Source organism: Setaria italica, chromosome IX (genome assembly GCF_000263155.2).
Source record: "Setaria italica strain Yugu1 chromosome IX, Setaria_italica_v2.0, whole genome shotgun sequence".
Lineage (NCBI taxonomy): Eukaryota > Viridiplantae > Streptophyta > Magnoliopsida > Poales > Poaceae > Setaria > Setaria italica.
Window position 1 is genome coordinate 42,361,561 of NC_028458.1, and position 18,036 is coordinate 42,379,596.

The 18,036-nt window shown below is 52.1% G+C and overlaps 2 protein-coding genes across 2 annotated transcripts; both read left to right on the forward strand.

Moving 5' to 3' along the window:
- Nucleotides 1-8,111: 8,111 nt before the first annotated feature.
- Nucleotides 8,112-9,377, forward strand: LOC111258471 (ice-structuring glycoprotein-like). Its single transcript, XM_022829761.1, has one exon. It carries the CDS (start codon nt 8,112-8,114, stop codon nt 9,375-9,377), a length of 1,266 nt encoding a protein of 421 aa, XP_022685496.1.
- A 1,270-nt stretch (nt 9,378-10,647) lies between these two features.
- Nucleotides 10,648-15,848, forward strand: LOC111258472. Its single transcript, XM_022829763.1, has 3 exons — nt 10,648-10,714; nt 14,325-14,464; nt 14,819-15,848. The coding sequence occupies exons 1-3, from the start codon at nt 10,648-10,650 to the stop codon at nt 14,981-14,983; spliced, it is 372 nt and encodes a 123-aa protein (XP_022685498.1). The 3' UTR covers nt 14,984-15,848.
- The last annotated feature ends 2,188 nt before the right edge of the window (nt 15,849-18,036 follow it).

Sequence of the window (18,036 nt, forward strand, 5' to 3'; positions counted from 1 at the left end):
CAGGTTAGACAGAAGTTCTAGGATTTTAAACATAAACGGTTCGAGTGGAGATGAGCATTTAAGATTGCTTCTAAGGGTATTGTGAGACTCATAACAATACCCTAGGGTTTCGGGGCTTGCTCCTCGGTGGACTCCTGCGGTGCTTTTGAAAATAGCCACAAGGGATAACCCTGAGTACGAGGTACTCAGCAAGGCTTACCCGACTAACCAATATAATAGTTTTTCTTGGAAGTACATGATAGCTTTTTCGGTGTACTAGGCTGACACATTTTTGCCAAAAAGCTTACTAAAAAGTGAGACCTTAGCTTTATCTTTTATTTGGATTAAGTCATTACCTAACCGTTCTAGGTGATGATAAAAGACTATTTGCAAACATCAAGGTATTAAGTCATACACCAAACATTAGTAAAAAGATATAGCACTCATGAAATTATGCTACGATGCTCAACAGTGATCAAGTGCATTCATAACCGAGAATTGCGGCGATCCGGATCAAATTACATCCTGCAGGAGAGTACCCTGATCACCAGTTATATACGACTGTCCAGGTCGTACGTAACGACTTTTCAATTAGCAAAACCAACAATTGGGAATAAGACTACCCGGACCCAGGGACGCACCCCCACATGGGACCCCACGTCTGGCCCGATCACCATGTGAGTTTCAGGCTACGCCCCTACCAATCTCCAGCACGTCAAGCGCGGGTACGTAGTATTCCCGATCAGAGGGTTTACTAATCTACTGGGCTTTACTGGTCCCATACCCAGTAAGTGATCAGATGTCTTTCACTTGATCAAAGGTTAAGACAACGAATCGGGCCTTAACCAGATTAAACTAGCAGACAGAACAACATCCTTAGCTTCTGTCCGCTCCTTAATTTCCAAGTCATCTTTCCATAATTAATATGCATGACTCAATATTTACCTTAAGGTTTGGCAAACCAAGTATTTAAGCAACTAAGCAATTCTAGACTTGGGTTATCTACTAAAGGTTTGAACAAGTGGAAAAGATGTCCTTAAAACAAGGTATGATAATGCACAAGAATGGGTTTCAAGCAACTCCTGGACTTAGTGCATTCATATAGCAAATAACCAATAATTTGACACATGAAATATCGACTCCAAAATAATAGGTATAATGCACCGGGGCTTGCCTTGTTCGCTAAAAACGTTAGCACTGTTCGAAGGGTTGGCCTCGCAGGGGACCAATTCAAAGACTTCCTCAAATTCCGGGGATCCTTCTGAATATTCCGAGAAATCTCCTTCTGGTGCTTCGGTGTCTATAACACAACACATGCAGGGGGTTAGGAATGCAACTTTTTGAATACAAGACTATACAACTTTCCTTCATGATAAAGTTGCAAGCCAACAAGGACTATACAATTTATCATGATAAAGTTGCTAGCCAACACACACAAAAACCCGAAAAGATTAGCCCACAATTTTATTTCCTTACTAACCTTACCTAGGTCTTTTCTTTTATTTTTAGAAAATGTTACAATTATTTTCTAGCCTTAAAACCTAATTTCCTATGAGTTAATAATAATTTGTGATTATGAAAATGTTATTCCATATTTTATGCATTTAATAAAGATTAAGTATTTATTTAAATACCTTAAAAGAAAGGTATTAAATAAATGCCTAAATTTTATTATTTTTCTAGGGTATAAAAATTTTAATGCATAAAGGAAAATAAAATAAGCCTAATAAAATTGGTTTCACTAATTTTGGACACTCCTAGAAATTTCTGTGATTTAAATGGTGAGATTCGGATTTAAACTAATTATTCTATAAAGGAAATCTAATTTTTCCTGAAAACACCGCCGGCTAATTTTCTCACGCGATCCTACTCTACCCCCTCTCTCTTACGCTAGGCCCACGGCTCGGACCCACCCCTTCCTCCTGTTCACCCTACCCGCCGGCCACTTCCCCTCGGCCGGGCCCTACCGGGCCGATTTCTTTTCTCCTTTTCAAACTTTAGCCCAGCATCGGCCCAACGGCCTACTACTTCTTTTCCTCCTCCCGCGCAGCTTCTAGCCCGCCTCCCTGGCCTACCGGCCTGCTGGACTCCTGGGCCTCCGGCCTTTCTTCTAACGGCCGACCGTACCGGCTCCTCGGACCAACTAGCCCTTGGCCCAACCAACTCCCCTGTTCGGCCGCCCCCCCTTCTCTCCCCCTGCTTCCTCTGACGCGCGGGCCCGTGGCTCCAGCGCTTTCTTCTTCCTCCCGCCATAAACCGGTGCGACAGGGGGTGGCGCGGCTCGCCGGCCGGCGCCCCACCGGCGACGGGGCTAGGCCGGGGAAGCATCCCCATGCCCTAACGCACCCGTGCGCGGTGACAACTCCCCAGGAGATGGCCGGAGCCACTCCCTCCACGGCGGCGGGCGGGGGCGCCTACGGCCGGTCGTGGCTAAGCACGACAACGACTGAGCTTACCCCGACGACTCCCTCTACGGCTTCCTAGCACCCCAAGGACCCGCCTACTACTACCCATAGAGAAAGAGAACAAGAGCAAGGAGGTGCTCACCGTGAGCAGGAGGTGCGGCGACGGCGGAAGGAAACGACGGTGGCGAAGGGTATTTCGGCAAGGATGTTGGACAACAACTCGACTGGGGTGTAGCTGGGGTATCTGTGGGGTGGGCGAGAGAAATCAACGGGAGGTGAGGCGTGGCAGTGGAATTTGGTCGGCGGGGGTGGCTTGGACAGAAGGGCGGCGGCGGTAAAAAGAACAGGTAGTAGAATCGGTCGGCGGGAGCGGTAGTTATTCAAAGCTTTCACCACGCGCATGGTTGACACCGTGGTCTACTCGTAGGCTTGCGTGGTGAGGAGGTGGCGTAGCTATTTGAGCTAGACTGCGGCAGACGCACCGGCGGCGACACGTCGGGCGCAGCTCTGTTACCCCCCCTTTTCTTGTTTTCTGATATCCGAAACTTCAGATCTGTTGCACGGTCAAAATCGCATCCGACGGTCCACAAGTCGCTTAACCAAAGTTGTAGATTAACTTGAGCTTTACAATTCATATTTAAACCTTTGCCCGAGATAAGCATCCAAAAGTTTTCAAATTTAAGTTTTTCTCTGGCAAGTAACTGAACCCTTTTGTTCTTCCCATTCAGTTCGTCAGTCATTCGGCAGATTCAATTACCCGACTTTGTAAATAATTTCAGTGATCCAAATCCTTTCCTTGCAGTCCAACTTCTTCCCATTTGTGTTCTGCAACATCCAAGGATTCCATTTTGCCCAAAACCACCTATATCCTTTACACTATATTTTTCTGAAATTGGCTCCAAACTCAGCTATTTTTGCTGTTTCAGACTTAGGCAAATTCAGCAATGCAGCCTCCCGTGACAATGTGCTGACTTTGAGCTTAAATTTGAATTTGTCCTTCTTACTGTTCGTGATCAACAACACCCAAATCTATTTGTCCAATGTCCATACTTCATCACTGTGTAGTTTTCTTGGTTCACTTATTTGGAAAATTGGTCGGAAATTAATTTCCAAAATGGACTCTGCTGCTGTCTTTCTGAACTTCTTATTGTCGGATGGTGAACAGTAACTTGGGTTTTTAATTTCTTTCTTTGAGTTTTCTTGAGGTATTTGGGACCAGGTCTTGTCCCAAATCTTGATCTTCAAGTTCTAATCACCATTACACCTCCATTCCATATTTTTGCCGAATTTTTCTGAATTTCGAATTCAAAATTCAAATTTCAGTCAAATTTGACCCGAATTTGATTTTTAGCCAATTTCTTCTCCTTTTCTTCATGAATTGCTTCTATTTCTTTAGAGCTACTTTGATGACTAAAAATGGCAGGTATTACAGCAGCCCCCAGAGGGCACCCCGAGCTTCTTCGACAAGCTGCTCGAGGGACCGTGCCCGAACCACGAGTTCCCCGCGAAGCACGCCTACAAGGACTGCAACCTCATGAAGAGGTACTTTGTAGGCAACCCAGTGAAGGGCGACCGGAGACGGAAGCCCGAAGAGGAGAAGAAGGACGTTGAAGAGAAGGAAGACGGCTTCCCCAAGGTGGACGGCTGCTTCATGATCTTCGGCGGGCCGGCAGCTTACGAATCCAAGCATCGCTAGAAGCTGGAGCGCTGCGAGGTCTACACGGCCGAGCCTGCTACATCGGCCTTCCTCGACTGGTCGGGATCCGCTATCACTTTCCACCGGTCCGACCACCCGGGGCGCGTCCTGCAGCCAGGACGCTACCCGCTCGTCATCGACCCCGTCGTCGGCACGACGCGCCTTACCAAGGTGCTCATGGACGGAGGCAGCGGCCTCAACATCCTCTACGTCGAGACTCTCGACGCCATGGGAATCGACCGCTCCCACCTCCGCCCCAGCAAGGCGCCATTCCACGGCGTCGTGCCGGGGAAATAGGCGATGCCTCTCGGGTAGATCGACCTGCCCGTCACTTTCGGGACTCCTTCCAACTACAGGAAGGAGGTACTTACCTTCGAGGTGGTAGGTTTCCGTGGAACCTACCACGCCATCTTGGGGCGGCCGTGCTACGCCAAGGTCATGGCCATCCCCAACTACACCTACCTCAAGCTCAAGCTGCTGGGGCCCAACGGGGTCATCACCGTCGGCACGTCTTTCCAAAAGATGTACGAGTGCGACGTAGAGTGCTGCGAGTACGCCGCAGCCATCACCTTCACGGAGGGTTCGGCGGTCCAGCTCGCCGAGGGCACTGAGGACCAGCTCGACTCCAAGCAGTCGGCCACCTCCTTCGAGGTCACCGAAGGTGTCAAGGAGGTCCCCCTCGACCCTAGCAGCTCCGATGGCCAGATCATACGGATCGGCGCTACCCTATCTCCCAATCTCCCAAATAGGAAAGTACGCTCGTCGACTTCCTCCGCGCGAACAGCGATGTCTTCGCATGGAAACCCTCGGACATGCCCGGCATTACGAGGGAAGTCGCCGAGCACTCCTTGAACATCAAGGCCGGCTCCAAGCCAGTGAAGCAAGGTCTGCGCCGCTTCGACGAGGAGAGGCGCAAGGCCATCGGCGAGGAGCTCAAGAAGCTTTTGGCGGCCGTATTCATCAAGGAAGTGTACCACCCCGAGTGGCTAGCTAACCCTATTCTTGTACGAAAAAAATAGGAAATGGAGGATGTGTGTTGATTATACCAGACTCAACAAGGCGTGCCCAAAGGATTCGTTTCCTTTGCCGCGCATAGATCAGATAGTCGACTCAACTGCCGGGTGCGAAACCCTTAGCTTCCTTGACGCGTATTCTGGCTACCATCAAATTGCGATGAAAGAGTCCGACCAGCTCGCAACCTCTTTCATCACCCCCTTCGGCTCCTATTGCTATGTTAAGATGCCGTTCGGTCTCAAAAACGCAGGGGCTACGTTCCAGCGATGCATGCTAAAGTGTTTCGGGGACCTCATCGGGCGAACCGTTGAGGCTTACGTCGACGACATCGTAGTCAAGTCCAAGAAGGGCAACCAGCTCATCCCCGACCTCGAACTAGCCTTCGAAAGGCCGAGAGACAAGCGCATCAAGCTCAATCCTAAAAAGTGTGTTTTCGGGGTTCCGAGGGGCATGGTGTTAGGTTTCATCGTCTCCGTGCGCGGCATCGAAGCCAATCCTGAGAAGATAGTGGCCATCGGCGACATGGGGCCGATCCGAAGTATAAAGGAAGTTCAGCGCGTCACGGGATGCGTGGCGGTCTTGAGCCGCTTCATCTCGCGCCTCGGCGAATGAGGTCTCCCTCTCTACCGACTCCTAAAGAAGACCGACCGCTTCGAGTGGACGGCCAAGGCCCAGGAGGTGCTTGATCGGCTCAAGGACCTCCTGACGAAGGCCCCGATCCTAGTCCCGCCAACCGACGGGGAGCCCCTCCTGCTCTACATCACGGCGACCACCCAGGTGGTTAGCGCAGCTCTGGTGGTGGAGCGAGAGGAGGAGGGTCACGCCCTCAAGGTGTAGTGCCTGGTGTACTTCGTCAGCGAAGTCTTGTCCGAGTCCAAGGCGCGCTACCCGTAGATCCAGAAGCTCATCTACGCTGTCCTCATCATGAAGAGGAAGCTGCGCCACTACTTCACCTCCCACCCGGTGACGGTCGTTTCGTCGTTCCCCCTCGGTGAAGTGATCCGAAACTAGGACGCCGCGGGATGAATCGCGAAGTGGGCGCACGAGCTCATGGACCAGGGCATCACCTATGCCCCCCGCACCGCCATCAAATCCTAGGTACTCGCCGATTTCGTAGTAGAATGGACGAAGATCCAGACACCATCGGCTCCGGAGAAGCAGGAGTACAGTTCTTCACCGACATCATCCATCGCTTCGGAATCCCCAACTCCATCATCACGGACAACGGCACGCAGTTCACCAGGAAGAAATTTCTCCAGTTCTGCGATGACCACCATATCCGAGAGGACTGGTCGGCCGTGGCGCATCCCCGCACGAACGGGCAGGTTGAACGAGCCAGCGGCATGATACTCCAGGGTCTCAAGCCACGGATCTTCGACCGCCTCAAAAAGTTCGGTGGCCGGTGGGTCGCAGAGCTCCCCGCAGTCCTATGGAGTCTAAGGACGACCCCCAGTAGGGCGACTGGCTTCACCCCGTTCTTCATGATCTACGGGTCCGAGGCAATCCTCCCCACCGACCTGGAGTACGGATCGCCGAGGGTGAAGGCATACGACGAACAGGGAAACCAGGCATCGCTCGAAGACGCGCAAGACCAGCTCGACGAAGCGCGCGAAGTAGCCCTGCTGCACTCGGCTAAGTATCAGCAGGCCTTACGACGCTACCACAACCGCAAGGTGCAAGGCCAAGCCTTCAACGTCGGCGACCTGGTGCTCCGCCTCGTCCAGGACAACAGGGGTCGGCACAAGCTGACCCCTCCATGGGAAGGTCCCTTCATCGTCGCACAAGTACTACGACAAGGCACGTACAAGCTGGCGACCCCTGACGGACAGATCTTCAACAACGCTTGGAACATAGAGCAGCTAAGACGCTTCTACCTTTAGTTTTTGTTTCCAAGTTCTGTACATAAACACTTCTGTAGCTTAGTAATTTACGGAAAAAGGAATTTTGAGTCAATTTCGTTCAAATTTCATATCGATCTCAGGGATATCCGACCCTGGCTCTGCCTCAAGGCCGCATATCCCTCAGGGGCTATCAGGGGCTCCAGCCCAAGTCACTTGACATCTTCTCAAAACACCTCTTCTTTCCAAGCCGACCCTCTTCCTAAACTTTTGGGTGTGAAAAAGAGAGAAAGCACGAACGGCGTTCAGGAAAGACTGATCAGACTGTGAAAAAGCCTACGCCCCAGCAGCTACGGTACCTTCGCCCATCCATGCTTACTAACATGCCCGACCCGCGCTCTAAACTTTCCAAATCCAAAAAACAAGGAAGAGGATCGAAAACTTTTTTCGACAATTTATAGAAAAGGCCTCTGTGGCCATCACAAAGACAAGTTTAAAATCAAACTAACGTATTTACATCTGGGGCGCAGCCCGATATAGCTAACTCATCCTGGGATCTTTGGGCGGGATGGCTAACTCCAAGCTCGGCTGCCACCTTCTCGGCCTCGTTCTTCTGGGCCACCTCGAAGTCCCGCTTCTGCTAGGCCTTCTGCTGCTCGCGTCGGATGCGCTCGACGGTTTTCTGAAGGGCTTCATGCTCCCCCTTTAGGTGTGCGAGCTCCTCGGCATCAAGACGGGCCTTGTCAGCAGCGGCCTGGAACTCCTCGCGGTCGAGGCGATCCTTCTCGACGACGGCCTGGAACTTGTCCTTCGCCTGTCGCGCATCCTCCTGCGCCGCCTGCTCGCGCCTTTGCAGGTCGTTGATGACTTGCTGGGCGGCGGCAACCTGCGCGGTCAGCTCCCCGGTCCGCTGCTTCTCCATAGAGAAGCGTTCCCAGAGCTCCCGCTCATTCTGGAGGAAATCGAACTTCCCCCGGTTGCACTCCTGGAGGGCCTACAGGACGATATATACTCAGTAACAGAGCGACGGGAGAAAAATAACCGCAAGGGAGAACATCATACCTGGCCACCGGGAACGACGACGCCGTCTAGCTCCCCCATCGCTGAGGACAGGGCAGCGCGGACGTTTGCAACTCCTTCCTGCACCGCCCGCCACTTGCCCCACTCCACGCCTTAGGAATGGGCCTGTGCGGGTCATCGCGGGACATCCAGCGCAGGGTAGCCCCACTCCACGCCTTGGGAATGGGACTGACTGAGGCAAGGGTAGAGGCCGCTCCGGCCGCCCCCGGCGCTGCCGTCCCGGACGCCGCCGCCGGGGCAAGCGCCGTCGCCCCAGATGCTGCTGGCCTCGCCGACGGTCCCGGCACGCGCGCCGCCGTCCTTGTTGAGGTCGCCGCGGACGTCGTCGACGCCAACGCGCGTCCCGACCCGTCCGCCGCCGCCACCGTCTCCGTCACGGCAGCCGGAGCAGGTGTTCCTGTCATCGCCGCGTCCTTCATCGCGGCCACCGAGGCTGGCGTCCCCGCTCCTGTCGTGGCCGCCGAAGCAGGCACCCCCACCTCCGCCGCCGCTGCTACCTTCGTTGCGGCTCCCTGGGCGGATGTCCCCGCCTCCGCCGCCGCCGCTGCTTTCGTCGCAGCCACCGGGGCGGGCGTCCTCGCCTCCCCCACTGCCGCTGTCCCCGTCGTGGCCGCGGGGGCAGACTCTCTCTCCTCCGTCGCCACCGCCATCCCCGTCATGGTCGTTGGGGCAACCGCCTCCGTCTCCGGCACCGCCGTCGGAGCCGCATGCTCCTCCTCCGCCTCGTCGTCGAGGTCTATCACCACCCCAGTCGGAGGACCCCTAGGGGCAATGCCCTGCCCCGCAGGGTCGGCCGAAGAGGTAGAGGGCGGAACAGGGGTCAGACCCTGCCCCGTGCCCGGCTGTGGCACCACTCCTCCAGTTGCGGCCACAGGAGCCACCTCCGCGGTAGGGTCCGCGGTCTCCCTGGTGACACCTCCGCTCGCTGCCGACAGGGTCGCGGTCCGTCCCGCGGAGGTGGAAGACACCCGCAGCGCCTTCTTCGGCGCCAGTGACGGAACGAAGTCCCGGGGGGGCGGCACTATGAAACAACAAAAAAGAACATCAGCAAAAATGGCTCGATGCCAGGAAAGGAACAAGACGCGCGAGGAATTTCCACTTACACTCCCCCAGCATGAGGGTGGCGCGTGCGCTTTGCCTCCGAGCCTGATGCCCACCTCGGGGCATCCGGCAACGGCCGCTTGCCGCTACTCCTCTGCTCCTGGGCCGCAGGCAGAGGGACGGGGGTCGGCTCCGTCGATTCCTGAGGCGCGCTCCGCACCGACCCCTGGGGCGCGGCCCCAGAGCTTTGCGGGGCTGAGTCTCGGGCAGGTGGCCCACTCGCTTCGTCCCCCACGGCCGTTTGGGAGCGCGGCTCCCGGATAACAAGCGCGCCTGACCGGGGGGACAGAATGAACTCCTCCTCTTCCTCCTCCTCCTCGTCCTCCTCCTCTTCCTCCTCGTCGTCATCGTCGTCGTCGTCCGACACGACCTGGCCCTGCCGCCGCTGTTGGAACTCCCTGGCAGCCTTCCTTTTCTTCTTCGCCATCTCCTTGTCCTTACGCTGCTTCTGGTTCTCGGCAAGGAGACGGTTCTGCTGCCGCCGCTCGGCGTCTTCCGGCACCGGCGGATGCAAGTCAACGACACTAGTCATGTTGCCCTACAGACATGAAAGCTCCACGTCAGAACAACGAACCAAGAAATGCAGGAAAAAGAAACAAGCGCGTGGAGTCCTCACCAGATCAACGAAATTCTCGTCCGGGCGCATCGAAGGGTGGCCGGGCACCGGGTAATCGGCGTCCTTGTTGTCCAGCGACTCCCAAACCCGCTGCCGGATCTCGGAGGCGGTGAGCGCACCCGTCGCAAGGACGGTGCCCTCGGTCGGTGCGCCGGGGGTCATCTCGACGAGTGAGCGGACCCGGAGCATCAGCGGCGCCACCCTCCGAGCATGGTACGCCCCGATAACTCCAACCCCGGTCAGCCCCTTTCCCTTCAGGTACTCGATAGCCTGAAGCAAGCCGGCAATCCGCTTCTTCTCCTTCTCCACCGGGACGTACGACCACAGCTTCGGCGCCACTTCAATGACGTGGCCGGTGAACTCCGGCAAGGCAGAGTTGGAGTAGTTCTTCATGTAGAACCACTGCTGATGCCACCCCTTGTGGGATGCCGCGGTCTTCATCACCATGTACTCCTTGGCGCGAGTATGGCGGAGGTGGATTCCGGCGCACCCTATCGGCACCGGGGTAGCCCGCTGCTAGTTTCCTCTCTTCTCGGCCTTCTGGTACAGGCTGACCGCGAAGAAATATTTCCAAAGCGAGAAGTTGGGCTCGATGCCCAGGAACCCCTCGCACAGCGCGACGAACGCCGTGATGTGCTAGATCCCGTTGGGATTAAGGTGCTGCAGCTTGAGCCCGTAGTAGTGCAGCAGCCCGCGGAAGAAAAGGCTCGGCGGGGTCGCGAACCCTCTCTCGTGGAAGTGGGTGAACGACACAACGTAGCCGGCGGGCGGATTCGGCACCCCCTCCATCTCGGGGAACTGCCATTCGCCCCTCTCGGTCCTCTCACAAAGGAGGCCCTTCCTCGTGAGGCCGTCGGCACGCGAGGTGCCAAAGCTTGTGCGCGCCCAGGATCCCATCGCTAAGGGGAGAAAAGCTCGATGGCGGAAGGCGACGAAGGTTGCAGCGCTGGGCGGAGGAAGATAACGGCGCGCAAGAAATCTAAAGGTGCGCGAGGAGGTGAAAAGACTTGGGGGCAGATTGCGGGCGGAACCGGCGAGCCAGACTCCCCGTCTTATAGGAGCGCGCGTGGGAAGCAGAACAGACGCCCCCATCGCAATAAGTGTGGCGCCAGGTATGCCTCGTCATGACCGCCCCTTTTTCAGAAATCGTGCGCACGACCTGCTGCAGGAAACATCCTCTCCTCCCTCATTTCGCGGGTTGGCGTCTTCTGCCACTTCATCTCCCGAAGAGTACGCGCACAACCTCTTCCACATCCGGGCCAAGGCACAACCTCCTCCACGTCCGGCCCAAGGCCCACCAAAAGGTAAAAAAGGGATACGGGGCTGAAAACGCCCCTACGGCCCATTACGGTCCAGGGGTTCGAAGGCTGGCCCACTACGGGTTCGACAGCCGCCCCAGGACACCCCCGAGCGAGGGGTGAGAGGAGACGGGTCCGCTAGCGGCCATCACCCGGGCGCGCGACAGCCTAGGGCATCCCAATCTCACATTCGAGTCCGGGCCGACACTAGAGTCATGGTTTTTCCCCGAGGAAAGGCAACGAGCCCCCGGATCTGACCGAACGGATTCGGGAACTATATGAACTGGTCGACCGGAACTTGGGGTACGCCACCAGCTTGGCCCGAGCCGGACCCCCCCCCCCCGAACGGGGACCAGGACCCCACTCGAATCAACCCGTCAGCAGCTCAACGAGCACCACGGTTCATCCGGCGAGGATAACGTGGCACGGCTCACCCCCTCCGTCTCAGCGAACGGACGCTTGACGGGTAACATACAAAAGTCGATCTAGCCTCCAGACCGGTCCCCTGCAACGCGCGGGGGCTCGGGGGCTAGCCTCGCAACCAATGACCATGCGGATGGTCAGGACTTGAGGTTTCCAGACGGAAGGTGACCTAGGGAACAACAAGAAATCCTCCCGCGCCAAGTCGCCCACAAGACGCTTCACCTGATCGACGTCCTCGGCCAAGCCGAACAAACGACACTTCTCGTCCCTGATTAACTGCAGCTTGCACGATGAGCAGGGATTCCCTACGAACAACGGTTGCAACCTCTGGAGGAGCGTCCCCGCTCCACCACAGGCTCGGGGGCTACTGTTGGGGGGAAATATTAACGACCTCCTAATGCCCATAAAAACATCAATCGTGAAGGCCTAGGCCCACCTGAGCTAATGAAGATTGCCGTCGGCCCAACATGGGAGGGGAGAGCCCCGCTCCGCCTCGCCTGACCCCGTACCCCGGGGTCGGACGAGCCCGACCCCTTGATGGCCAGACTCCGCCTTGCCCGACCCCTTGACAAACAGGCTCCGCCTCGCCCGACCCACGGACCCAGGGTCGGGAGCGCCCGACCCCTCCCCGCAAGATTCCGCCTCGCCCGACCCAGGGCGCAGGGGGTCGGACTCACTCGGGCCCACAAGACAAGTATCCGCCTCGGGCGCAGACTGGAAGATAAGAGCGCGGACCTTGTGGGCCCCCCTATCAATCTCGCTATAAATGCACCGCGGCTCTGGCGCGTAGAAAGGCGCCCGCGCCCCCGACGCGACCCACCACAAGTACCCATGCACGACCGCACAGCACAGGCTACAGTGGTCGCGGCTCTCCCCGATTCGTTACAGGGCACTCATGACCTGCGCCACCCGGGACAGGAGAAGGCCCCGCCCGTTCTCGCGCCCCGCGCATCCGGCGACAGGGACGCGATGTCCGCATTCCGCGGGCCATCAGCAAGATGGCGGGATCAGCCACCTTCCCCGACGGGCACAGATGCCACGGCCGGACACCATCATCATGCCTGGCGGCAACGGCCACCGGGGAGATCATCTACAGGATTCGAAGGCAGCCGCCCTCTTCCGACGGACGCGCTGACAGGAGCCGAAGGCGGGAGAGGAGGCCGGCGACCCAGGGACTTGGTCCCTCCTCTTGTGTTGTATTTTACTTTACCTAGCTTATCTCTTTTACTTCTCCTCACATCCGGTCTCACTTGTAACCCCGGTGCCCTCCTTGCGCTATAAAAGAAGAACCAGGGGCCCTGAGACGGGGGACTCGGGGAAGCCAACAGAACACACACACTCTCCTTCAAAGCATCAATGCACACCCAAGAGACTTGGGACCAGCTCCCTCTCTCACCCTCCTATAATCCCTACTGCAAACCCTGCGTGGGCAACACGAGCAGCACCTCATACTGGACGTAGGGCTTTCCCTTGCCCGAACCAGTCTAAACCCCGTGTCTCCCACGCCACCATCTGAAGCCTTACGCGCATAAAAGAAATTCACTAGTCTTAGTCTTGATCCGCTAATCTCGATAACGACAAGTTCAAAGTATGATGTTCAAAGTATGATAACCCCACACGTCATCCTAAGGTGCGTGTGTGAAACTATCTCTTGATAAGAGACAATTTTTATCTCCCTCATCTTAAAATATGAGAAAATATTAGCTAGCTAAAAAAACATTGGAGGAGGCCTCGAGCACTCAGCAGCCTAGCCTGAATGGACTAATGGGGTGTTTGGATACGAGGTATTAAACTTTAACAGTGTCACGTCGGAGGTTCGGATGCTAATTAGGAGAACTAAATATGAGCTAATTATAAAACTAACTGCAGAACCCTATGCTAATTCGCGAGACGAATCTATTAAGCCTAATTAATCCATCATTAGCAAATGGTTATTGTAGCACCACATTGTCAAATCATGGACTAATTAGGCTTAATAGATTCGTCTCGCGAATTACACTCCATCTGTACAATTAGTTTTGTAATTAGCTTATGTTTAATACTTCTAATTAGCCTCCATTGTAATTAGCCTATGTTTAATACTTCTAATTAGCATCAAACATCTGATATGACGGGGGTTAGACTTTAACACTTATTACCAAACAGGCCCTGAATGGAGCGAAGCATGCAGTGATGTGATGGGTGAGTAGCTGGGTAGGTACGCTGTGCAAGGCACATGGATGTATCCATCCATTTGCCATCTTTTGCATGCCTTGCCTTGTGAGGAACCTTTTTATCACGGCTTCCATTTCCATCCCAGTACTCCGTAGATACTACAAGTATCTTTACTCACCTTTCTTTGCAGGTCACAGCCAGAACAGGGCATTCTTTCTGGCAGCTTCATTCATATTTCATATAGTAATAGTAGTGCTGTGCAATCAATCGATCCACCACGAAGTTTGCCAGCAAAATATTTACTTGCAACAATGGAGGCTGCATCCTCTAAGCTGTGCTCCACCAGATCTTGCGCATTCAACCGGGAGATCAATGAAATCATATAGCGTGAACTAGAAATCTTCATACGATATCATTGGCCACTTACATCGATCAGTCACACTTGCACTCTCACAAGTCGCAACATATTACTGCTCACTCGCGGTTCAAGAATATCCCAAAACATTTTCTGATGCCCGCACCAATGTCAAGCCACATGGAGATTGCTCCAGCCAACGCCAATACAACCACACAAAATCAAGCCAAATGTTTTCTCACAAGAGACCAACTACCTTCTAGTGTCTCTTCAGAATCTGCAGCTTCCCTTGGAGCAGGACCAAGGGGAGTTTGATCCATCATCGGGATCTGCAGGGGACTGAGTAATCAAGAGTTTCAGCCCAGGACTGCATAAAACGTACCAACAAGAAGAAAAACGCTACCTTTGGCTACGATCTGGGCGCCCTGTTTGCCTCGTGTTGGCATCTATAGCAAAACCATATGCGTGGAATCAGAAATGTCAACACCCGCATGCAATACCTTCGGCACAGAGAAACAGAAAAGCTTTCAGAGACCAGAACCAAAGTTTACATTGATTCACTTCATCATTTTTATGGATAGTGAGCATTTTCTACAGACAAAAACAAATAGAAATATCCACTTTTTAACAGCTACAAAGGCTTAGGGCCACATTTAGCTACCATCTTCACAGCAGTTATCTGTGGAAAAGCCTTCTGTTCTCTTACCATTCACTTCTATCCAAACATCTTTACATAGAAACATGTCTAGCAATTTATCAGTGCACATATTCTTGACGGATGACAAAATGTATATGTACATTTCCATGTTTCCTAGAGCTTATGAATTAGGATGTGAAGAACAAAGCAAAATGACAATAGTCAGGTAGGAAAAGAAGAGGAGGAGTACCAATGCTCATGTGCATTGCACCGTGCACAGTTTGCAATAAGATGAGGGGCGCTACCACTGCCACATATCTCACACACCACTTCGCCCTGCAGTTAAAAAATCATGCAGTCGAATACACAAATTCTGAGCCCATCTAATTCTTTCAAATGTATCATGGACTTGGAGACATAATCCTAGGACTGAAAAAGATGCACACCATAATACAAAATGAGTAAGTAAACAAATGACTTTGCCAAAGAAAATAAAAGAGGCCCCCTTTACCATCTGAAGAAATTAAATCCTTAAACAACTAGAAGGGCTGAAGAGTTATTTGGCATGTGCATATGAGTTATTGCTTTGAATTGATTATCTAAGAAACACTGCAAGAATAAATGGATATTAATTATTTAAAAAAATGAATGGATATTGAATCTTTTGTTAAGAACAAATGTGTTGAGATGTTTTCTATGTCAACCTTGAAAGTACATGAATAGGGAGCAGTGATAGCTAATCTGACAATGAACATATATAAGAAAACACATAGCACTCTAATAGTCTAATTATCCTTACTTTAGTCAATCTGAAAGAAACAATTCACCAACACAACCTTATGAAACAAAAATCAAACTGGTTGCACATACCTATGATGAAGCTCTGTGTCCCAGCCTCTCTACCGAAACAAAGAACAGAACATGGTCCAACAACAAACAACGCATTATTCAGATTTAAAGGCTGCTTCCAGTTAACGGCCAACAACTGCTAACAGAATGGGCACAGGGAACACTCAACAATGCAAAACCTAGGAACTGAATTGCTGAACTCACCGAGTCGATGTTTGGTTCTCTAATTGAGTCACTAGCTCACTGAGAGGAAATGGGCTATTCTATCCTATCCTCAGTTTGGTCCTATATGAAAGAAACAACTTACAACTCAACAACCAAACTCTTTGAAAGGGAAATCAAACTGGTTGCACATGCCTAGCTCTGAGTCTCTGCCATCTCTACACAAACAAAGATCCCCAGCTTCGGCCAACAACATAAAACACAGTAAAAACAGATGACTTTGCCAAATAAGATTAAAAGGTTCCCCTCAAATGAGTAGAACAACTTGTTACACTAGGACCTAGTAGTCACGCACAAGAGTTAATGTTTTGCAGCTAGTTATTGAGAAAGCACTGCAAGAATGAAGGGAAACTAAATCCTTTATCTAGAACAGAAGATTTGAGCGGTTTCCTAGCCATGGTAACTAATCTACTAATGAACCTGTTGAGAGGAATACGGTACTCCAATTACACTCAACTTGGTCAATCTGAAAGGAACTACTCGACAATAGAAGTATAGAACCTTTTAAGAGGAAAATTGAATTGGCTGCACATGTTTATGGAATTACGGTCAAGCTCCGATGTCTGCCATCTCTACCCAGAAAGAGAACATAAACTTGGCCCAACAACGAAAATCAACTTCAAATTGGTTTAAATGCCGCTTCCAGTTACCCGTCGGCTGCCATTAATAGGACTAGTGAAATGAGTTCATGTTTCTTAAAAAGAGGTAATCCATTGAGTTACTGCGCTAGGTACTGCTAAAATTTTCACATTCTAATAGGACCTCTGCATGCTCAAACATGGGTTCCCCAACAAAATCGAATCCGCTTCGAAGCCAATCAACCCTAGGCACAACGGCCGATTTTTCCTCAGAAACGTGCTCCATTGTGCCGAGAATTCGGTGAAGCAGGTCCCTGCTTCAACTAATGTGTGCTACGAGATTTGGTAGCTTGGCCCCCCCTTTTCCCCCTTAATTCCACTCACAAACCGAACCTACCAATATCATGGCCTTTCGCAAATTCGCTCAAATCCTAGTCGGAATGCACCAGGAGATCTCACCGATTACCTCCATGATGACGGAGATCGCATCATTCTCGACCAAGCCCGCAACATTTGGCCCCCCCGCCATCTCTTCTAGGACCAAGCTCCGTCGCCGGTGCCGCTCCGCCGAGTTACCCTCTCTCCTGTGCCCGCTCCTCAAGAGGTCAGGTGGAGCTCCTACACTAAACACCTGACCTGCCGAGGCACGAGGCGGCGGCGGCGATGGCTGGCTCGCTGATACTGCTGACACCGTGACACGGGACGGGAGTAGGGATGGCTGACGAGGGCTCGGCTCGTTTTGGCTCGTTTGATAACGAGCTAGTACGGCTTAGTTTGTTAATGTTGACGAGCTAAAAATCGAGTTTGGCTTCGTTCTTACGAAAGTCGAGCCGGCTCGTTTGGCTCATAAACCTAGCATTGTTGAATTAAATGTTATGATCAAAGATTACATTAACTAATATAGGATAATTTAAATATACTAAAAATATTTAAAAGTTTAATTTACGATGATCTTACGAAAATAAATAACATAAGTCAATAAGTCAGGATAATATAGATGCTTGGAGACTCGAAATAGACATAATTAGTACTTAGATTTGACTTACAAGTTGAACAACAAGTTTATTTTAACCAAATAATAGTAATATAACTGTATTGATAAAAAAAATTAGTATTTTTATCTTTATGGAGTCTAATGACCTAATCGAACATCTCACGAGCAGTTGACGAGCTGGCTCGCTAAGAAAATAAGCTGAAATTAAGACTTAACTCGGTTCATTTAAAGATCGTGCCGAGCTGAGCTGAGCTACCTCTATGAACGAGCTGAGTCAGCTCACGAGCCTCGAACTTTTCTGGCAGCTCCTATACGAGAGCCAGGAGTAGTCGAGGAGACGATAGATAACTTCAGATACTCAAATACTCCGTGCACTGAATATGCCACCACCCGGAGGCAATAGCTTCAAAGTAGAAAATGGAAAAAAAATTCAGTGATTTCATGAAGTTTTAGCATTCAAGAACGGAGAAACATTAAGCTATGTCATCATTTAGAGAGATAAAGGAGTACCGGTGCTCATAAGCATTGCAGCGAACACACTTTGCGATAAGATGAGGTATGCTATCACTGCCACATATCTCACACACTACAATGTCCTGCAGTGAAAGGAGAAATGTTGCATAGTCAAAAACATAGATTTTTAGTGCTCATCTAATTCTTTCAGGCAGAGCGTTGTGTTGTCCGCAATAGAGGAACCAAATACACAAAAAATCGTCATCCTCACTTATTCTTCATAGCTGATGTCCTCACTTTGGTGTATTGAAAGGAAAAAATCACAAAAGGAAACCTAATGGGAT

What these genes read in the sequence shown, in the direction of transcription:
- LOC111258471 (XM_022829761.1), top strand. Translation starts at nt 8,112, where the DNA reads ATGGGCCTGTGCGGGTCATCGCGGGACATCCAGCGCAGGGTAGCCCCA.
- LOC111258472 (XM_022829763.1), top strand. Translation starts at nt 10,648, where the DNA reads ATGGCGGAAGGCGACGAAGGTTGCAGCGCTGGGCGGAGGAAGATAACG. An exon ending in GGCGCGCAAGAAATCTAAAG is followed by an intron (nt 10,715 to 14,324) that starts GTGCGCGAGGAG and finishes GTTTCAGCCCAG; the next exon opens with GACTGCATAAAACGTACCAA. An exon ending in ACCCGCATGCAATACCTTCG is followed by an intron (nt 14,465 to 14,818) that starts GCACAGAGAAAC and finishes AAATGACAATAG; the next exon opens with TCAGGTAGGAAAAGAAGAGG.